The sequence below is a fragment of the Muntiacus reevesi genome, chromosome 6 (assembly GCF_963930625.1).
Source record: "Muntiacus reevesi chromosome 6, mMunRee1.1, whole genome shotgun sequence".
NCBI lineage: Eukaryota > Metazoa > Chordata > Mammalia > Artiodactyla > Cervidae > Muntiacus > Muntiacus reevesi.
Genome location: NC_089254.1, coordinates 12828400 through 12850654, shown reverse-complemented (window position 1 = coordinate 12850654; position 22255 = coordinate 12828400). Strand labels below are relative to the sequence as shown.

General features: G+C 43.1%; 1 protein-coding gene across 2 annotated transcripts in view; it reads left to right on the top strand.

Annotated features, from left to right (window-relative positions):
• Nucleotides 1-22255, top strand: part of SLC25A13 (solute carrier family 25 member 13) — a 224425-nt gene that overhangs the window by 199561 nt on the left and 2609 nt on the right. For both annotated transcript variants that reach the window (XM_065939668.1, XM_065939667.1), the window contains exon 15: nucleotides 7115-7253. In XM_065939668.1, the coding sequence (XP_065795740.1) occupies nucleotides 7115-7253 (139 nt within the window). The remainder of the gene's footprint in view (nucleotides 1-7114; nucleotides 7254-22255) is intronic.

Sequence of the window (22255 nt, the reverse complement as noted above, 5' to 3'; positions counted from 1 at the left end):
CATCTGGATAAATTAATCCAGACCAGACATATCAGAATGAAACTGCTAAACACTGAAGCTGAAGAAAAGCTGAAGAGAAGCTTCAAAGAAGCTGAAGGGTAGCTAGAAAGCAAAAGAGATAGTCTTTAAAGGGGAACAGTTGAACTGTTGGCTAACTTAGAAATAGGAACAGAGGAAGCTGGAAGTCATTTGAATAATATCGTCAGTGTGTACAAAAAACAAAAAAACAAAACCTTTCAACCTAGAAGTCTATGGCCTATGAAAATGTCTTCCAGGAACAGGGTAAAATAAAGATATTTTTTAGATTAGCAAAACTCTGAAAACACATCATTGGTAGAACCTTCCCAAAGGAAATTCTAGAATGTACTTCAGGTAAGACGAAAATGATTCCAGATGATAGTTTGCAGATGGAACAAGGGATGAAGAGCAAAAAAAAAGTGGTAAATATTTACTCTAAATAACTTTGCCTGAATTTAAATGTAATATCTATATATAATGGTAATTATAATGCTTAATGTAATTTGAGCTAGAAATAAATACATAACAATAAGATGGAGGAGTTGCTTATAATTTAAATAGTCTAATGTGCAAGTATTGTGTAAGAGGAAGGTGAAGATTACAGACAGAGTATTTATATTAAAATTTTCAGGGTCTAAACCTTGGGACTAGAAACAAACTATGCAACTTGTAAATGAGTTGCATGGAGAAGTTGGGGGCAAAGAAGGCAAGAAAAGAAAGAAAAATTTAAAACATGGGACATAGTTTACAGATTAGCTTTGTGAAGAAGACAAGGCTTCTTTGAGACTAAAATTCCATGTAGTAAAGCTCTCCATCCCATCTGAATGATGAGCATCATTGATGGCAAAGCAACATATAATGGCAGAAGACTAGAGAATTAGACCTGGTACAGGTGTGGCATTTCCTACCAAAATCCCTCGAGATGTCAAGGTGCTTTTGTTAGGATTGCAATGAAATTAAAGAGACACCAGTATCCTAAAAGTCCCTGGACTAAAGAGAGCCAAGAATAAGCATTGAGATTTTATATACAAGTTGAAGTAATTTCAGTGTCACTTACATGGAGTCTCCAATTGTTGACCGGTTGATTTGGCTTTAACACCAGTGACACAACCTAAAGGCGGGCGGTGGGGAGGGGGTAGGCACGAGTGGTATTTCTCGGAAAGGTGCCGCCAGGTTGTGTATCCAAGGGTTAACTCGCTTGGGAGAAACCAAGAGGAATGCTCAAGGATCAAGACTTGACGTGCCGCCCATTGTTTGTAGCTCCAGGATGAAAATATACAATTATACGTGCCAAATAAATTCTAAACCTGCGCGGTAGGAAAAGAGGGGTGGCTCTGCCTACAGGTGCCAGAAGCATTAAATAACCTTCCCAGACAAGGTGCACCACTGTTGTTCTGAAGGCTGCAGGGTCCCCCCAGTCTGGCATTTTCCCTCGTGTTAGACAATGTGCATTCACTGCAGGAGTCTCTGTTAAGCCTCCGTCTCCCAGACCTGCTGGCTCCTGGTGCCGGGCCCTGACACAGAGGTGCCTTTGTGAGTGTAATTACCTTCCCCTGTATTAGAAGTAGTCTGTTTGGAGCTCTATTTGTAGGTGCAGCTAGAATAGGCGGGAATTAGCATGTGAAAAGACCTGCCCTGGCCCTGACTTCTTTATCAGCCACCATCCTTCAGGATTTCCCGCCACCCCCCCCCCCATTGTTGGGCAGGTGTGATACCATCCAAGATGAAGAGCTTTCAAAGAAGGAGAAAGACACTGGAGATAGAAATATGTGTGTATGTGTAAAATACACATCCTGTTGTGTTACATCTTTGGACAATTTCACGCCAGACACAGCTGGCAGAGTAAACTTGGGTGGATGATTCCAGCAACTTAAGAATTGATTAAAGTTCCCTTGGGCTTTCACCATAGTGTCCACATCAGGGGAGAAAAATGAGACGCAAAACAAATAATTCCTTTACCCTGGCTGTGCTGTGGCCAGCGTCTCTAAATCGTCTAATTGCCCCGTCCATCATGGACTATTAACATGGAGGTAAGTGAAGTTCCTAGCCCTTAAATAGAATGGTGATCGAGAGCGTCTGGATGGATATGGGATTGGAATGGAGCCAGAGTTGATAATTAAACTAGATCTGAGTTTTGATTCTAGTTCATTCACATATAGGTCTCCCCTAAGATGCCTTTTATTGTTCCTGTGTGTTATTAGTGGGTCTTTTATTAACAAGAAAAAAAACCAAACACATAATTTCCCCTTTTTGGTGAAAGAGTGCTTTAATGGAGAGTAAGAAAATTAGATGATTGCATTTTTCATATATTAATTTCCCCCAAGTGATTTTACTGTGTGTATAAAGGAAATTCGGGGCCAGCCAGGGAATGTCTGAAGGCAGGGCTGCCTAGAGCAGGGAAATGTGTGGATTTTTCTTATGGAGAGGAACATTTAAAGATTTATTTTGGGTGGTACACCCTTTGTCATTTATTAATTTTTTAATGGCCAAAGTACTTAATTTTGTGTTGCTGACGCAGGTTTTTGGGCAGCATGGAATGTTTCCCTTTATTATTAAATATAAGGTTGCCTGTTCAGAATGGGTGACCACTTAGTAAAAATTGTACGTGGGGCCAGTAGCATTCAAGTCAAACAAGTTTATGTTTTGATGTAGGACGGGAGAATGGGTGTTCACCACAACGTGAAGGATTTATCAAGGAATCTGGGAAACATTCTCACTGTTGGAACTTGAAAAGCCTCCCTCACGTCCGGCCTCTTTCTTCATGGTGTGGGAGCAACAGGTCATGTGTTGCCTGAGGCAGCCTTAGAAACCGGCACCTGCCTTTGTGCCTAGACCTGAAGGAAGTGGTGGGGAAAGGAGGCCAGGGAAATTTAATAAGTCTGTGCCTTTTTCCTCAACCCCTTTCAGAGTTAGCTTTCCTTGGGCATTGGGCTTTAACGCCGGACGTGTGAGAGAGGCAGGGGGCACCTCGTGGCTAGGGAGGAGCCGTGGGCTGCCAAAGATGCCCAAGCAGGTGCCGGGAGAGGCAGGGACCACAGACCTCCTCATCCCCACTGGCCCTCACACTTGCACTGGACTTGATACTTTACCTGGGACTTTAGTAATTACTTCCTCATGGATTCCCAAACCTCTGTGCCCCTGTCTGCCCCAAAGAAGGCAACCTTCGGCCGGCCTTTTTGGTGGAAGAGGAAGATTTCACCTTTGACTTTCCTTGGTGCTCCTTGATCGCCTGGCCATACAGCCCCAGGAGATGGTACATCTGTTAGGCCCCAGGGCCCCTTCACAACTCACTCAGTGGAAAGTAGAGTTTTTTAAACGTTTTCACTTGTGGACAAAGACATCCCTGCCTCTATGGAGCAGAGATGGTGGCTGTTCCACAAAATATCTTTCTTCTTCCACTCTTCTCTCTTCTTCCTTTTTTTCTCCCCAGATAATCAGAAACCTAAAACCTCTTAACAGGGTCTCACCTTGGTTCCAGCACGTGTAACTTATCTGACAACATGTCTGATCCCTGGTAGAAAAAAAGATAACAAATTCCTGACTGTTTTTTCCTTTTGTGTTTCACAGTATCGCTCCACCTTTTCCTTCGATGGGTTTTGTTTGTTCATCGTGTTTTGATCAAGTCATTTTTCTTCTTAGTCATCTGGAACTGTTTTCAAGCATGTCTTAAAGCACACTACACCTCTTGTTAGGCTCTTGTTCTCACAGTGATACATGGCTTATTGCCATGATTTCAGGAAAGCAGAGTTCCTTCTCAGGGAAACCCAGCTGCTTCTTCACTTTGCCTTATTCTTCTGTGTCAGAGTAAGGGATGTTTCTAATTTCAGATCACATATCAGTGTATCCCAAGCCTCTCATTTCTCTCTTTAGTTGTGGTGTGTTCTATGGGAGTTGGCAAAGCCAAATCCGTGTCACCAGGAATGTGTCTTGGGCCCTAACTAACAGCCAAAGCATTTGTTGTTTTCTAAATTAAATCAGATGTAGTTTCTGGCTCCCGGTTGTTTACAGTCTGAAGTAGGCAACAGTGATCTAGGCAGATATAAGAGCATGAAGAGATCTCAGAATAGCGTTGAGGAGGTGGAGACAGTGTGATGTGTGCATGCTCAATTGTGTCCGACTCTGCGACCCCATGGACAGGCTCCTCTGTCCATGGGATTCTCTAGGCAAGAATACTGGAGTAGGTTACCGTTTTCTCCTCCAGGGAATCTTGCTGACCCAGGGATTGAACCCGTGTCCCTTAAGTCTCCTGCATTGGCAGATGGGTTCTTTACCGCATTGCCCCCAGGGAAGGCCAGACAGTGTGGAGCCCTGTGGAATCCACTCCTTGTCTGTTTTCTACTTACTTTGAAAGAGTGGTGTTTGGGTTTAAATGAATGAAGAGGAGGTATGTAAGAACTCAATGTGCCTAGCTTAACAGTCATCAAAGAAGATGCAGAGTGATAGGTGCGCCTTGATTGATCAGGTGAATGAGGCATTGAGTACCTTTCACTGAGGGGAATCAGGCTTCCCAGGAGAGGAACATGGGAGAGGGAATCCATTGCAAAGCTTCAATAAAGGTGAGAACACCGGGTCTCACCCACAGGACAGCCAAGAGCATGATAACAGTGGAGTTTTGGAAACAGCATATAGAAAAGAAATGCAGACATTTCGGCTAAGGGTATGTTAGACCATATCACCCCCTCACTCTCCCACAAAAAAGAAAACCAAAAAACGAGATAGCGTGAGTTGAAGGAGAAGAAAAGGCATAAATGAACCACAGAAACATGATCGCAAATGTGGAATGGTTGTTAATTTTGAAGGTGGTGCTCCAAAACATATATGGTAGCTGCAGTGTTTATCTCTTGTTGTTGAAAATTAAGGGCAATTTAAATTGTCAATATTCTCCTGTATTGTCTGTGATCAGCACTTAATATTTTATAATCAGAGAGGAAAATATGTTAAAGGGAAAATATTACAAGTAATATTACCAGAGCATATAGACTAAAGTTATATAGATGCAAAGATTTGGGAGATGAGGTCAATGGTTAAAAACTAATAGATTAGTAAAAAGCAAGTTTTGTGTGAGGAGGAGTGATATCGCTCTAAACAATTGATCCCAAGTGACTTCTTTAGAAGTCCATAAAATGGCAGTGTTTTGCTTTCTTTTAGGATACTGAGGGAGTCAGACATGAAGTTTTTAACTGATCTTAATTTGAGATGGTCACTTGGTATCTAATTTGAATGTTTCCTGGACAGACTCTGCTTGTGAGCAAATAGGGAAGAGAACTTACATGCAGGTTTGGAGGCAAAATAGGGAAGAGGACGTGAAAATAGACAAACAAATGAGTAACAGTATTACCCCTACACAGGAACTCCCCGGATTATAACCTTTAAAAAAACAAATCGTTAGGAAAGGATTGAATGCTGCATGGATACTGGTGTTATTATGGTGTACTTTTTTCTCTTGGAAGAAACTGGGCGAGATGGCAAAAACTCGAGCATCCTGCGTTTTGGACCGGTCTCTGGCACTGCCTCCAAGGAAGTCACTTGAGCAAGTCAACAGCAAGGCCCTTAATAAGGGTGTGATTGATAGGTTAACTGTCCTGGGCATCATTTTGCACATGTATAAAACGAGGAATTTGGCTGTGGTAAATTCTGTGGTTCTTCTTTTCAGTCAGTCATTTAACAGGTTGGGGGTTAACAGAAGTGTGGGCTGATTGGCCGTATGTGATAGAGACATGTCCTTTATTTATTTATTTAGAATATCTGTACTCACAGTGGACAGAGGCAGCTTATTAACACATCGATGGGTGAGCTGGTTGAAGAACAGCCAACATGACAGAAGCCAGATTCCAAGCATTTGTTCCAGTTGGAAGGATGGGCCAAACTAGGATGAAGTTTAATAGGATTAAACATAAAGCCCTGCTTATGTTACTTGTTTAGGGCAATCAATTAAGTTACAGTAGACCTACGTTAATAGCAGTCCCTATGAAAAAGACTAAGGGTTTTATTACCCACAAGCTCAGTGTGAGTCAGGAGTGTAATTCGGGTGTCAGAGAAGGAAAGGCTACGATAACAGATGTGTAGTGTTAAGGAGCTTTGACAGATTGAAGCCTGGCATCAGGCAAATAGCCGAGATCCAACATCACTAGACCTCAATAAATGTCACTGGGCTTGGCTAGATCTGTGGAATCGAATGGGTTCATTCCTGTCTTTGAAGAATCTCTCAATTTGGTGAAAATTTTTAGGTATTAGAAATCTGTGAAAGAAATGGTGTTGAAAAGGAGGGCTTCCTTCCCATTTAGCCTACCTAAAACCCATTATATGTCTTGCGGTTTTTGGTAGAATTTTATATCATATTTCTGGTCATGCATCAATTTTCAAGGCCTCCCCCTGGCATTATTTTGGCACCAGGAATGATTTGGTGAAGACCTTGCCTTAGCTGCTAATTGTTCTACACAGAGCTCTTAAATGTACAGGAATTATTATAAACATTTTAAGGTTTTAGTACAGGCATTTATCAACATTTCATAGACCCCGGAGAGTAGGGTAAGTACATGAATAAATTGGGGGATCCATGAACCCCTTGAAAAGGTATATAATTTTATACATATGTGTAATTTTTTCTGGGAAAAAATCCAACCCTTTCATGAGAGTCTCAAAAACAATACAAAAAACAGCCCCCTTCCCCTGCCACCTCTATAATTTGCCCCCTTCCAGGTGTGTAACGAAGAGGCATCTTGATTGTTGCTGCCTGCCTTCTGAGAACAAATCCTCCTTGAAATGTGAGTGACCTGCCATCAGTTAGGGATTTAAAAGGATGTTGCAGGCAGGGCTCCAAAACGATTTTCATCAAAATCTTAACTTTAGAATGAGGAAGAACTCTCCCCTCTTGCTCATACCATGCAATAAAATGCTTTATTTTAAACTACAAAATTCCGACTTATTACTTGCAGAATCCAGGTTATATATACTTTTTTCCATTCCCCTTTCAGCTTGTAAGTACACATTTGGTCTTCTCCAGGAATATTTTGTTCTGAGGGAAGTTCCAGAGAAGCTTGATCTTCTCAATGGGATATGTGTTTCATGTGGTTTCTCTTCCTTTTCAAACGCACAGGGTGCCAAAGCTTGCTTTCTGCGGGACATTCCTTTCTCGGCCATCTACTTCCCGTGCTACGCTCATGTGAAGGCAGCCCTTGCAAGCGAAGATGGGCAGATTAGCCCTGGAAGTCTGCTCTTAGCTGGCGCCATAGCTGGTGAGTGTCCTTGGAGCTCTGCCCCCACCCAGGCCCCTGGGCCAGGGTCTTTGCTTATGGTTATTGATGTGAGATGGCCAGAGATTGCTTTGAAGCGCTCCTGAAAAGAAAGGGAAAGAAATGAATCCTACTTCTGGCAGATCTGGCTATTAGACAAACAATTTGTTAACTACCTCCCCGCCAACCACCACCACCCAAAAAAACAAAAACAAAAAAAAGGGCTCGTTAAAAATCGGTGGATTTTGTAACACTGTCAGATTCCAATTCAAGCTCATGTCCTTTCTTAGCTTCACTTACTACTGTAAGAACAAGAACTATTCAGTCAAACTTTTTTTTAAAGTGTTAATACTTGTGCCTTGAAAGGTGTCTAACCAAAATAATACATAAAAGCTCGTCCAGGAAATTTAAGCAATAGTTACTCTCATCGAGAGAAAAGAAATGTAGCGGAACTGGAAGCAGCTTGGGTCTGATTCCAGCTAGCTGTGTAAGGTTGTAAGATTGGAGTGTGTGCATATGCTGAATCTCAACGAGAAGTGACTGTCTTCTCTAGTGCTACAGGGCTAGTATGAAAGGAAGAAAACCCATGCGGAAGTTGGCTTTTCCATTCCTGGTGTAAATCCCCTGAGGAAATTTGGCTATAGCCCCATCAGGAATGACTGTGCTCTTTGAGGCTGCTCCTTGTTTAGAGACCCTAAGAGTAGAACAATCTGGATTAACTCCCCAGGTGGTGACAAGCATTTAATGAGTTAACAGACCCTAAGGCAGTCAGGGGGTGCCTGACTTCAAAGTTTCCACACAAGTGGTGTTCTCCTCAGACATGCGGCTCACCTCTCCTGAGACCTACCCCCTGCTTTGAGAAACTTTTTGCTGTCTTGTGAGCCCCTATGTCCTGCCTGTAGCCTGAGGAGCCCCGGAGGCAGGAACCTGTGGAATTTTAAATTCTTACTCTTTAAATTCTTACTATTCTGTTCTGTGCTGTGCTCAGTCAGGTCCGTCTTGAACCCACGTCTCCGGCATTGCAGGCAAATTCTTTACCATCTGAGCCACAAGCTCATTAAGTGAAGGTGTTAGTTGCTCAGTTGTGTCTGACTCTTCACGGCCCCTTGGGCTGTAGCCCATCAGGCTCTCTGTGCATAGGATTTTCCAGGCAAGACTACTGGAGTGGGTCACCATTTCCTTCTCCAGGGGATCTTCCTGACCCAGGGATCAAACACAGGTAGCCTACAATGCAGGCAGATTCTTTACCTTCTGGGTCACCAGGGAAGCCTTAAATTCTTGGTTAAGGGTTTTTCTTCAAAGGTGGTGATGTTGGTGTATGAGGCAGGGTTGTCCTTTCCTGGCAGCTCAGGGAGCCTTGATATATGAATCCACAGTGAGATTACTCTACCTACATCAGAAAATCAAGATTTTATAACTAGAGCATAGAATTCCCAGTTTTAATGCCAGTTTGGCCATTGACGCACTGTCTCCTTTATATGTCATTTGCAGATGTAAAAATGATGGTTTGAGCCCAAAGGTTATAATACCATTTATTTCAAATCACTTACCCAAAATAAGTGAAAAACTTACCAGCTTACCAGTAGGACCTACTGGGGAGAACTAGCATACCACTTAGAATCCACCTGCCAATGCAGGAGACAAGGGTTCAATCCCTGGGTTGGGAAGATCCCCTGGAGAAGGAAATGGCAGCCCACTCCAGTATTCTTGCCTGGGGAATCCCATGGACAGAGGAGCCTGGAGGGCTACAGTCCATGGGGTCGCCAAAGAGTGGGACACGATTTAGAGACTAAACAACAACAACAAATCCATTATTCTATGATCCTAAAATAATCATCATTTAACATTTTGCTGATTTCTCCCCCTTGGGTGGTTTTTAACAGGGTTGTGATCACACTGTGGGTATCCTGTTCACTTACTATCATTTCTGAAGCATTGTTCACCGTCATGGCAAAATGAAAAAAGGCAGGTGCTGTAGGGTCAGGCTATCAGTTCAGTCAGTTCAGTTGCTCAGTCGTGTCTGACTCTGTGCGACCCCATGAAACACAGCACGCCAGGCCTCCCTGTCCACCTCCAACTCCCGGAGTCCACCCAAACCCATGCCCATTGAGTTGGTGATGCCATCCAACCATCTCATCCTCTGTCGTCTCCTTCTCCTCCTGCCTTCAATCTTTCCCAGCATCAGGGTCTTTTCAAATGAGTCAGCTCTTCACATCAGGTGACCAAAGTATTGGACTTTCAGCTTCAATATCAGTCCTTCCAATGAACACCCTGGACTGATCTCCTTGCAGTCCAAGGGACTCTCAAGAGTCTTCTCCAACACCACAGTTCAAAAGCATCAATTCTTCTGCACTCAGCTTTCTTTATAGTCCAACTCCACATCCATACATGACCACTGGAAAAACCATAGCCCTGACTAGATGGACCTTTGTTGGCAAAGTAATGTCTCTAGGTTGGTCATAACTTTCCTTCCAAGGAGCAAGTGTCTTTTAATTTCATGGTAGCAATCACCATCTGCAGTGATTTTGGAGCCCAGAAAAATAAAGTCAGCCACTGTTTCCACTGTTTCCCCTTCTATCTGCCATGAAGTGATGGGATCAGATGCCATGATCTTAGTTTTCTGAATGCTGAGCTTTAAGCCAACTTTTTCACTCTCCTCTTTCACTTTCATCAAGAGGCTCTTTAGTTCTTCTTCACTTTCTGCCATAACGGTGGTATCATCTGCATATGTGAGGTTATTGATATTTCTCCTGGCAACCTTGATTCCAGCTTGTACTTCCTCCAGCCCAGCATTTCTCATGATGTACTCTGCATATAAGTTAAATAAGCAGGGTGACAATATATAGCCTTGATGTACTCCTTTTTCTATTTGGAACCGATCTGTTGTTTCATTTCCAGTTCTAACTGTTGCTTCCTGACCTACATACAGGTTTCTTAAGAGGCAGGTTAGGTGGTCTGGTATTCTCATCTCTTGAAGAAGACAGGCAGATTCTTGTGATCCACACAGTCAAAGGCTTTGGCATAGTCAATAAAGCAGAAATAGATGCTTTTCTGGAACTCTCTTGCTTTTTCGATGATCCAGTGAATGTTGGCAATTTGATCTGTGGATCCTCTGCCTTTTCTAAAACCAGCTTGAATATCTGGAAGTTCACGGTTCACTTATTGCTGAAGCCTGGCTTGGAGAATTTCGAGCATCACTTTGCTAGTCTGTGAGATGAGTGCATTTGTGCGGTAGTTTGAGCATTCTTTGACATTGCCTTTCCTTGGGGTTGGAATGAAAACTGTCCTTTTCCAGACCTGTGGCCACTGCTGAGTTTTCCAAATTTGCTGGCATATTGAGTGCAGCACTTTCACAGCATCATCTTTCAGGATTTGAAATAGCTCAACTGGAATTCCATCACCTCCACTAGCTTTGTTCGTAGTGGTGCTTCCTAAGGCCCACTTGACTTCATATTCCAGGATGTCTGGCTCTAGGTGAGTGATCACACCATCATGATTATCTGGGTCATGAAGATCTTTTTTGTACAGTTCTTCTGTGTATTCTTGCCACCTCTTCTTAATATCTTCTGCTTCTGTTAGGTTCATACCATTTCTGTCCTTTATTGAGCCCATCTTTGCACACCGTGAAACTAAGCCATGCCATGTGGGGCCACCCAAGATGGACGGGTCATGGTGGAGAGGTCTGACAGAATGTGGTCCACTGGAGACGGGAATAGCAAACCACTTCAGTATTCTTGCCTTGAGAACCCCATGAACAGTATGAAAAGGCAAAAAGATAGGAAACTAAAAGATGAACTCCCCAGTTCGGAAGGGCCCAATATGCTATTGGAGATCAGTGGAGAAATAACTCCAGAAAGAATGAAGGGATGGAGCCAAAGCAAAAACAACACCCAGTGTGGACGGGACTGGTGATAGAAGCAAGGTCTGATGCCGTAAAGAGCAATATTGCATAGGAACCTGGAATGTTAGGTCCATGAATCAAGGCAGATTGCAAGTGGTCAAACAGGAGATGACAAGAGTGAACATCGACACTCTAGGAATCAACAAACTAAGATAGACTGCAATGAGTGAATTTAACTCAGATGACCATTATATCTACTACTGTGGGCAAGAATCCCTTAGAAGAAATGGAGTAGCCATCATAGTGAACAACAGAGTCCGAAATGTAGTACTTGGATGCAATCTAAAAAACGACAGAGCAATCTCTGTTCGTTTCGAAGGCAAACTATTCAATATCACAGTAATCCAAGTCTATGCCCCAACCAGTAACGCTGAAGAAGCTGAAGTTGAACAGTTCTATGAAGACCTACAAGACCCTCTAGAACTAACACCCAAAAAAGATTTCCTTTTCATTATAGGGGACTGGAATGCAAAAGTAGGAAGTCAAAAAACACCTGGTGTAATAGGCAAATTTGGCCTTAGAGTACAGCATGAAGCAGGGCAAAGGCTAGTAGAGTTCTGCCAAGAGAACGCACTGGTCATAGTAAACACCCTCTTCCAACAACACAAGAGAAAACTCTACACATGGACATCAACAGATGGTCGACACCGAAATCAGATTGATTATATTTTTTGCAGCCAAAGATGGAAAAGCTCTATACAGTCAGCAAAAACAAGACCCAGAGCCTGTGGCTCAGATCATGAACTCCTTATTGCCAAATTCAGACTGAAATTGAAGAAAGTGAAGAAAACCACTAGACCATTCAGGTATGACCTAAATTAAATCCCTTATACAGTGGAAGTGAGAAATAGATTTAAGGGGCTAGATCTGATAGAGTGCCTGATGAACTATGGACAGAGGTTCGTGACATTGTACAGGAGACAAGAATCAAGACCATCCCCAAGAAAAAGAAATGCAAAAAAAGCAAAATGGCTGTCTGAGGAGACCTTACAAATAGCTGTGAAAAGAAGGGAAGGGAAAAGCAAAGGAGAAAAGGAAAGATACACCCATTTGAATGCAGAGTTCCAAAGAATAGCAAGGAGAGATAAGAAAGCCTTCCTCAGTGATCAGTGCAAAGAAATAGAGGAAAACAATACAACGGGAAAGACTAGAGATCTCTTCAAGAAAATTAGAGATACCAAGGGGTCAGATTATCCAGGTTCAAATTCCAGTTTTCCCACTGAGAGCTGTGTGACCTGAATTAGTTAATGTCTCTCTGTTTGTTTCTCCACCTATGGATGGAGCTAAGAATAGTCTTAGTATCATAAGACTATTATGAAGATCAAATGAATTAATAGATACAAAGATCCAGGAAAGTACCTGGGACATAATAAGTATTTTTAGGGCTTTTTGTTTGTTTTTTTCTAATAAGTATTTTTGAATGTTCAGTACTAGTATTAATATTCTTAATTTAAGACTTTGTAAACAAAATTCTTAATTGCTGCATACTTATATCATCATCAATCTTAGACGATAAACTTTTTTCAGAAAAAATTTAAATACATGATATTGTTAAGCATCTTTGTGCATAAGACTTTTCTCCCTGTTTTAGATCATTTCTTTGGGAGACATAAATTCTCTGAAATGAGTTTGCTGGTTTTTAAGGCATACTAGTTTATATCCCCATGCTGCTATTATTTTAGCCCTCTAACCATCCCATCATCTTTCAGAGTTGTTCTCCAGATACCGTCTATATTAGTTATTGGTTGCCACATAACATATTATGCCAAAACTTATCAGCTTAAAACAATAAATGTTTATTATCCCAGGATCTGTGGGTCAGGAGCAGCTTCTGTGGCTGCCCTCTAGCTCACGTCTGTTGTGAGGAGTCGACCAGGGCTCTGGAAAGCCTGGCCAGGGTGGGAGGAAGCATTTTCAGGATGGCTCAATCGCATGGCATTGGCTGGTCCATTGATTCCTTGCCGCAGGGCCTCTCTGTGGCTCCGCGGGTGTCCACATGCCACGGCCGCTGGCTTCCCCCAGAGCAAGATGAAGGAGGGATAGGAGAGAAGAGAAGACAGCGGAAGCTGCAGTATCTTTATGAACAGTTGCACCCCCTCATTGCCACACTGTCCCGTTGGTCATCCTGATCACCCCTGTAATGTCACGGAGACGACAGAGAGGCAGAGGTCAGAACATCAGGAGCGGGGGACCACGGAGGCCCATTTGGGAGCGAGCTGCACTGCGACCACGGAAGGTCTCCTTCCATCCTACTGTCCACCTCCCCTTCCCTGTAAGACAGGGCGATATATAAGACAGAGGTTGTCATTGGTTTTTTTCTTGAAAGGACAGATCAGCCACAAAGCTTGATGATCTTGAATATTCCACAAATCTTCATCAACTGTGTAAGGAGAACTGAGCTACTTCCTTAATTTCATAACAAATATCAGAAGCCATGGCAAATGTCATGACCTGCAGTCACATTAAAATTAAGAAGGTTTTGGTTACCATGTTTTTGACCCTTGTTTTGGAGGTGCCAGTCAATATGGTAAATGTGAAAGGGAAGTAGCAGTCATAAGTTTTAGAAGACATGAGTCTGTTATCATTTGAAAATGATTATTTACCTGAAAATCCAAATTAAAATACCTAAAAATGAATCGGGAGAGGACATGTTGATGGGGGTGCACAGTCATGAAGCCCAGGGAGTAGGTAGGTCCCAAGGTCAAAGTGATCTTTGTTGTCATTTAAAAGAAAGGAGGAAATCTGATCTCAAAATAAGCTGTAAGGAATAGTAATTGACCACTAACTTATTATGAGAAATGTCTCAGTGCTATTTTTATGTGACATAATATACATTTTTATACAAAATGTAATTTTTATATTTTATACTTCAGTTGATCTCTTAGACAGGCTGCATATATTTTTTGTTGGACAATGCTTGATACATAAGATCCATCTGGGTTCAGTGAATATGATTTTCCCCTTTTATGTTTTGACAGGAATTTCAGTTATTCAGTATTACCTGACTTTCTCCAAAAAATTTGGTTTGATTCAAAGTTAGATTGCTTTAGTAATAGGCAACTTTTTAATAGGTGGTTGTTGGTATCTTAAAATGTAGAGAATATTACAATTTTTAGGGTCTATGTATAGCCGTGAAGAGATACCCCATGTCCGAGCTAAGAGAAACCCAAGTAAGACGGTAGGTGTTGCGAGAGGGCATCAGAGGGCAGACACACTAAAACCATAATCACAGAAAACTAGCCAATCTGATCACAGGACCACAGTCGTGTCTAACTCAATGAAACTAAGCCATGCTGTGTGGGGCCACCCAAGATGGTCGGGTCATGGTGGAGAGGTCTGACAGAATGGGGTCCACTGGAGAAGGGAATGGCAAACCACTTCAGTATTCTTGCCTTGAGAACCCCATGAACAGTATGAGAAGGCAAAAAGATAGGAAACTGAAAGAGGAACTCCCCAGGTCCATAGGTGCCCAATATGCTACTGGAGATCAGTGGAGAAATAACTCCAGAAAGAATGAAGGGATGGAGCCAAAGCAAAAACAATACCCAGTTGTGGACGTGACTGGTGATAGAAGCAAGGTCTGATGCTGTAAAGAGCAACATTGCATAGGAACCTGGAATGTTAGGTCCATGAATCAAGGCAAATTGGAAGTGGTCAAACAGGAGATGGCAAGAGTGAATGTCGACATTCTAGCAATCAGCGAACTAAAATGTACTGGAATGGACGGAGGAGCCTGGTGGGCTACAGTCCACAGGGTCACAAAGAGTCAGACACGACTGAGCGACTTAACTTTCACTTTCACTTTCATATCTGGTTATAAACTTGGAAGATCTTTAAATACTGGGGACATCTCCATTAATTTACAGGATTGAGTTAAGACTAGCGGATATTTGAATTTATGTTCATTAGCCAAAGTGCTTCATGCGTGAGAAGGTGAGGGTTGAGGCCAGGGACCTGAAATTGAGGAACCAAACTCTAATACATTCTTAATTAAATGTTGCTTTTTTGATTAAAGAAGGGCATTTCAGAGTGCTTTATGAATAATATCAAGTGAAGGATATCTAATACTTATTAAATATTACAGAGCAGCTCATCCCAGAGGGTCTTAATTTCACAGTGGTAAGGTAGAGGAACAAGTCAGACTGCAGTGATGGTCCTGTGATCGTTGAATTAATTAGTCTAAGTAGCAATTCAGAAATATCTTTAACAGCTGTTCAGAGTACAGATATGGGAGAGTTATGAGTGTGATCGGTCATGATGCTTTCACAAATGTATTAGAAGAATTAAGTTAGGAGAAAAGTACCATTGGCACATAATTATATAAAATATAACAATTTTTAAAGTATGTGGACATAAAGCTTAAGATAATTTAAAAGCAATTCTTAGATCCTTAAAAAAAAAAGTAGTAGAAAAGTTGGATCAAGGTAATGAACTGAGCATGTTCATCCATCTTGTCTCGCAAATACCTTAAAATGTTAGAAAATAGTTTTTATAAGTCCTTATTAGTACCAGCCTTCAGAAGACAGGAACCAAACTTGAAATGAGAAAAAAATGCCATAGCCCAAAACACAGGCAGAGAAGCTGCTTTTATTAATGTCAGATCAGTTCAGTTCAGTCGCTCAGTAGTGTCCAACTCTTTGTGACCTCATGGACTGCAGTACGCCAGGCTTCCCTGTCCATCACCAACTCCTGGAGTTTACAAACTCATGTCCATTGAGCCGGTGAAGCCATCCAACCATTTCATCCTCTGTCATTCCCTTCTCCTCCCACCTTCAGTCTTTCCCAGCATCAGGGTCTTTTCAAATGTGTCAATTCTTCACATCAGGTGGCCAAAATATTGGAGTTTCAGCTTCAGCATCAGTCCTTCCAATGAACACCCAGGACTGATCTCCTTTAGGATGGACTGGTTGGATCTTCTTGCAGTCCAAGGGACTCTCAAGAGTCTTCTTCAACACCACAGTTCAAAAGCATCAATGCTTCTGCGCTCAGCTTTCTTTATAGTCCAACTCTGACATCCATACATGACAACTGGAGAAACCATAGCTTTGACTAGACGGACCTTTGTTGGCAAAGTAATGTCTCTGTTTTTTAATATGCTGTCTAGGTTGGTCATAACTTTCCTTCCAAGGAGCAAGTGTCTTTTAATTTCATGGCTACAGTCACCATCTGCAGTGATTTTGGAGTCCCCGAAAATAAAGCCTGTCACTGTTTCCATTGAATTGTTTCCAGTCTGATTTGGAACAGACTGGTTCCAAATAGGAAAAGGAGTACATAAAGGCTGTGTACTGTCACTCTGCTTATTTAACTTGTATGCAGAGTATATCATGAGAAATCCTGGACTGGAAGAAGCACAAGCTGGAATGAAGATTGCCGGTAGAAATATCAATAACCTCAGATATGCAGATGACACCACACTTACGACAGAAAGCGAAGAAGTAAAGAGCCTCTTGATGAAAGTGAAAGAGGAGAGTGAAAAAGTTGGCTTAAAGCTCAGCATTCAAAAACTAAGATCATGGCATCCAGTCCCATCGCTTCATGGCAAATAGATGGGGAAACAGTGGAAACAGTGACAGACTTTATTTTGGAGTATATATAAAGGAGAGTATTTATAAAGGAGATCAGTCCTGGGTGTTCATTGGAAGGACTGATGCTGAAGCTGAAACTCCAGTACTTTGGCCACTTGATGTGAAGAACTGACTCATTTGAAAAGACCCTAATGCTTGGAAAGATTGAAGGTGGGAGGAGAAGGGAATGACAGAGGATAAGATGTTTGTTTGGATGGTATCACTGGCTCAATGGACATGAGTTTGTAAACTCTGAGAGTTGGTGATGGACAGGGAGACCTGGTGTGCTGCAGTCCTTGGGGTTGCAAGGAGTCAAAAACAGCGAGTGACCTGAACTGTTTCCCCATCTATTTGCCATGAAGTGATGAGACCAGATGCCATGATCTTGGTTTTCTGAATGTTGAGCTTTAAGCCAACTTTTTCTCCTCTTTCACTTTCATCAAGAGGGTCTTTACTTCTTCGCTTTCTGCCATAATGCGAAGTGTCATCTGCATATCTGAGGTTATTGATATTTCTACCGGCAGTCTTCATTCCAGCTTGTGCTTCATCCAGTCCAGCATTTCTCATGATGTACTCTGCATATAAATTAAATAAGCAAGGTAAAAATATATAGCCTTGATATACTCCTTTCCCAATTTGGAACCAGTCAGTTCCAGTTCTAACTGTTGCTTACTGACCTGCATACATATTTCTCAGGAGGCAGGTCAGGTGGTCTGGTATTCCCGTTTCTTTCAGAATTTTCCACAGTTTGTTGCGATCCACACAGTCAAAGGCTTTGGCATAGTCAATAGAGCTTCTGTAGATGTTTTTCTGGAACTCTCTTGCTTTTTTGGTGTTTCAGCGGATGTTGGCAATTTGATCTCTGGTTCCTATGCCTTTTCTAAATTGAGCTTGAACATTTGAAAGTTCACGGTTCATGTACTGTTGAAATCTGGCTTGGAGAATGTTGAGCATTACTTTACTAGCGTGTGAGATGAGTGCAATTGTGCAGTAGTTTGAGCATTCTTTGGCATTACCTTTCTTTGGGATTGGAATGAAAACTGACCTTTTCCAGTCCTGTGGCCACTGCTGAGTTTTCCAAATTTGCTGGCATATTGAGTGCAGCACTTTCACAGCATCATCTTTCAGGCTTTGAAATAGTTCAGCTGGAATTCCATCACCTCCACTAGCTTTGTTCACAGTGCTGCTTCCTAAGGCCCACTTGACTTCACATTCCAGGATGTCAGGCTCTAGGTGAGTGATCACACCATTGTGGTTATCTGGGTCATAAAGATTTTTCTTGTATAGTTCTTCTGTGTATTCCTGCCACCTCTTCTTAATATCTTCTGCTTCTGTTAGGTCCATACCATTTCTGTCCTTTATTGTCAGATCAGAACCAGATAATTTTCAACCTCCAAGTGAACACTGGATAAAATGCCTGGAGTGTGGGAGGGAGGTTGTAGGGTAAATGGTTAACACGAGTTAAGGAACTGCATTTACTGCAGGGCGGTAGGCTTGCTCCTCTCTCTTCTCCTTTTTATGTGAAGCTTCAGGCAATATTTGAATCCTGACTAAAAGCCCAGAGCTGTGTTCTAAAGAAAGGAAACACTTGCCTGGAGAGAGCAGTTGTAAGGAACAGAGAGCAGGGCAAGGTTTATGGTGATTCCAGACCTTTACCGCAGTCCCAGGGAAGGAAAAAAAAAAAGACTAATGGCAGCTCTTCCCAAGAAGGGTAGGAAATAATTCCTCCTACTTCCAGCATGAAGCACCCCACGTGGCAGGATTTGGAAGGTCCCTGCCCTGCAGGCCTGTCCAGTTGCCAGGCCTCACCCATTTCCCCAAACCCGTGAAAGGACCGCCCTCCATTCAGGAGCCCTGTGGGTGAGGCTGCCCCGAGTGTGGCGGGAGCGTCCACATCGCTCAGCAGCCTGGCCTTTGAACCTGAATGCATGTAGACAGCCAGGGGTCCTCAGACAAGAAGGAGCGCTCAGCTAAGTCAGCGGGAGATGACAGAGAAGACAGGCAACTCAGGGAACAGAGGAGAAGTTTTAAGAACGATCAGTAAGGTCCTCAGATTCGAAAGAACCAGTCAGGAAGCTTTCTCGAAAGTTAATGAAAAGGTGGCTAGAATTAAAAATCCATAGAAAAACACCAGACTTGACGCATGGGAAATAAAGGCATGGGAGAAAACAAACAAAATCCTCCAGAATGTGGATCACAAATGGGGCTTCCCTGGTGGCTCAGGAATGAAGAATCCGCCCGCAATGCCAGAGATGCAGGTTCGATCCCTGGGTCAGGAAGATCCCCTGGAGGAGGAAATGGCAACCCACTCCAGTATTCTTGCCTGGGAAATCCCATGGACAGAGGAGCCTGGCGGACTATGGTCCATGGGGTCGCAAAGAATCGGACACGACTGAGCAACTTTACATGAACCACAAATATAGAGATGAGAAATAACAGAAGATTTAGGAGATATGTAAGATGAACCCAGGAGGTCTAACGTCTATTTAATAGGACTTACCCAGGGAGAAGTATAAGGAAAAGAGGACAGAAAACCAACCAGTAATGGAAGACGGGCTCCTCGTCCATGGTGCCGGATTCCCTCATGCCCCGAGGAGGGGAGGGCGTGAACCGCAGTCTCCGTCCCCGTAGGCGCACTCGCCTTCAGGAGAGGTGCCAGTCCCAGGGCGGTCCCTTCCAACCAGGGCTCACGGGCCCCCACAGACCGCTGGGAGGCAGAAGGGTGTAAGTGAATTTAAGAAAGAGGAGAAGGTGGGGTATACAAAATGGAGCAGATCAAAGCTAAACCCTGGAGTGGGTCTGAATACCTGCTCACTTTGGCTTGCATTTTTTATCCAGGAAGGGTCACTGGGAGGCAGGTAACAGAAAGGAGGACAACGCTGGGGGCGGTGGTGAGGTGCCACGTCCTCAGCCTGGCAGAGAGGATGTCAGGGCTCATCAGCTGCACACACTGTAACCTACACCTGTGCGGCAAACATGTTCTTCAGTTGAGCTGAGTCAGGAAATGGTGAAATCAAAAGGGAAACACCTAGAAGCAGAGAAAATAAAGACCGTAACCCCAACCCAGGATGGCCAGCATCGCCTCCGAGCCACCGCTGAATGCCTTCAGTGCCCCCAGTGAAAGCAAACACTTTTAGCTGAGTTGTGAAAGGAAATCTAGTCATCTGAAGTTTGAGAAAACAGTGACATAGAAAGATGGGAAGAGAATGGATGGAAAAATATGTACCCGGCAAATACCAATGATAAGCAAGTGTAGCAATATTAATGTCAAACTGAATGGAATTCAGGGTTTAAAAACAGCATTCAGAAGCCAGAGGCCTATTTCACACTTACGTAAAATTCACCAAGGAGCCTCACTGTAGTATCAACATAATGTTGTCTTATAAAACCTCAAGTTAGAAGTATGACGACAATGTGATGTTTTCTCTTTCTAAATGAAAATCTTTATTAGCAACTGATACTTCATGTAGATAATGTACATAAGAGTGCCGAGGGATTTTGGCAAACTCTTAACCTTGATTTCCAAATAAACAGCTGTTAACTTTGTGTCCCATAAATAGAGAAGCACTTTTTTTTTTTTTAACAGATACTAATGGAATATTTGTTAAAATTAAGGATGACTCACCCCAGAGTTGGTTTTTTCTTTTTTGGTCTTATGATATCTGTTTATTGGTCTTTGCTGGGGTCTTTTTTTTTTTTTTGAGGTACAGGTTGTATATAGTATTATATAAGTTTCATATGTACAACATAGTGATTCACAATTTTTAAAGGTTATATTCACCATTTGTAATTATTGTAAAATATTGGCTACATCCCCTGTGTTATACAATATGTCCTTGTACCAAAATTGTATTTTACCAATCATGCTTTCTTTTTGTGGTAAACAAACTTCTACTCTCTAGCTCCTGAGCACCCCCTTAAAGAGTTATAATTTTTTTGATTGGCTGAAGAACACCCCTGTCATACATAGTAGGTGGTCCGAAGATCTCATCATACGTCGCATCACTGAAGCATCAGGTGGGAGGCAGGTCCGCTCCCTGTTTCCTGGCCTCCTCTTGCTCTCCCATCTTTGGGACCAGAGAAAACGTGACCTCTTGATCAGCGTCATCTTATCCTCAAGCAAGCCGGGAGGAACCAGGCAAATTTGCTCCGAGTCTCTTCCATCCCTGATGCCGCAAATCAACACATGTCTGGGAGCCAAGCTCTTCCTGGTAAATGCTGCCTTCCTGGCCTTGCTGTGGAGCAGCCTGATGTTGCTCTCCAGGTGAATTTAGCAAGGCTCCACACCAGATATCCCGCCCCTCCGCAGCCCCAGCCACCGCCTCCGGGGAGAGGTGGGAGCTGGGGGTGGAGACAGGAGAGTCGTGTGCAGGCCGCCCTGTTGCCAGCACCCGCCCCCACTCCACACACACACACCCCCACACACATCCACCCCCCACACACACAGTCACACCCACCCACACACACCCACATACATCCACAGCCCCCACACACATACCCGCCCCCACTCCACACACACATACCCACCCACCCACACACCCGCCCCCACTCCACACACACACACACCCACACACACCCACACACTCACATACACACACACACCCCCCACACACACACACTCACACCCACACACACACACCCACATACATCCACAGCCCCCACACACATACCCGCCCCCACTCCACACCACACACCCACACTCACACACACCCATACACACTTTACACACACCCCCACCCACACACACACACCAGTTCTGCCAGACAGCTTGTTAAGCATCTTACACGTTTCCCTTAGCGCTCCCGTCCCACTGATCAGTGTCTCTCCCTGCCCTCCCCAGTACTCCTCTCTCCATAGCAAGTAGCTATTTGTGAAAACCACCCTAACTGAAGGAAACTCGTTACCCATTTTATGTCTTGTGCGTCTTTCACTGTCACACTCTGCCACGCCTGCCCACCCTTGTAAGGAGGATTTTATTACATGTCTAAAGCAGACAGCCTTGCTAAACTCTTTCTAAACCAGGAAGTGAAACAAAATTGGTGGTGTGAACACAGTGGGTTTCTAAGCATTTTTCATGTTTCCTTCCATTATGTTGGAGGATAAATTCCTGGCTTAAAGTTAAAATAATTCCTCTAAGCTAATAGGAAATTCAGTATGACTTATCCAGTGAAGCGCTGGATATAAAGCGAGCTTTTTCACATGCAAAGATGCCATGTGTTTCATAAAAAGTGTTCAGATGAATGGTTGAGGAGCCTCGGGAAAGATGGAAGAGGAGAAGATAGAGCTTAGCGATATAAATGCAAACGTGTACTATGCGGATTCCCCTGGGCGCACACGCACACCCTGTAACTTTAAAGCTGTCTCTTAGAAGGATGAGATGGAGCTGTGAGCCAGACCACGTTGGTTTGGACCGAAATTCTTACAGAATTATTAAGCCTTAAAAAAAGCAAAGGAGATTTATGCATCTGCATTTGACCAATTTGGTTTGGAATAGGTTCATAATGGAAAAGTAATAAAACCATAAGAGACAGTGTCTTCTG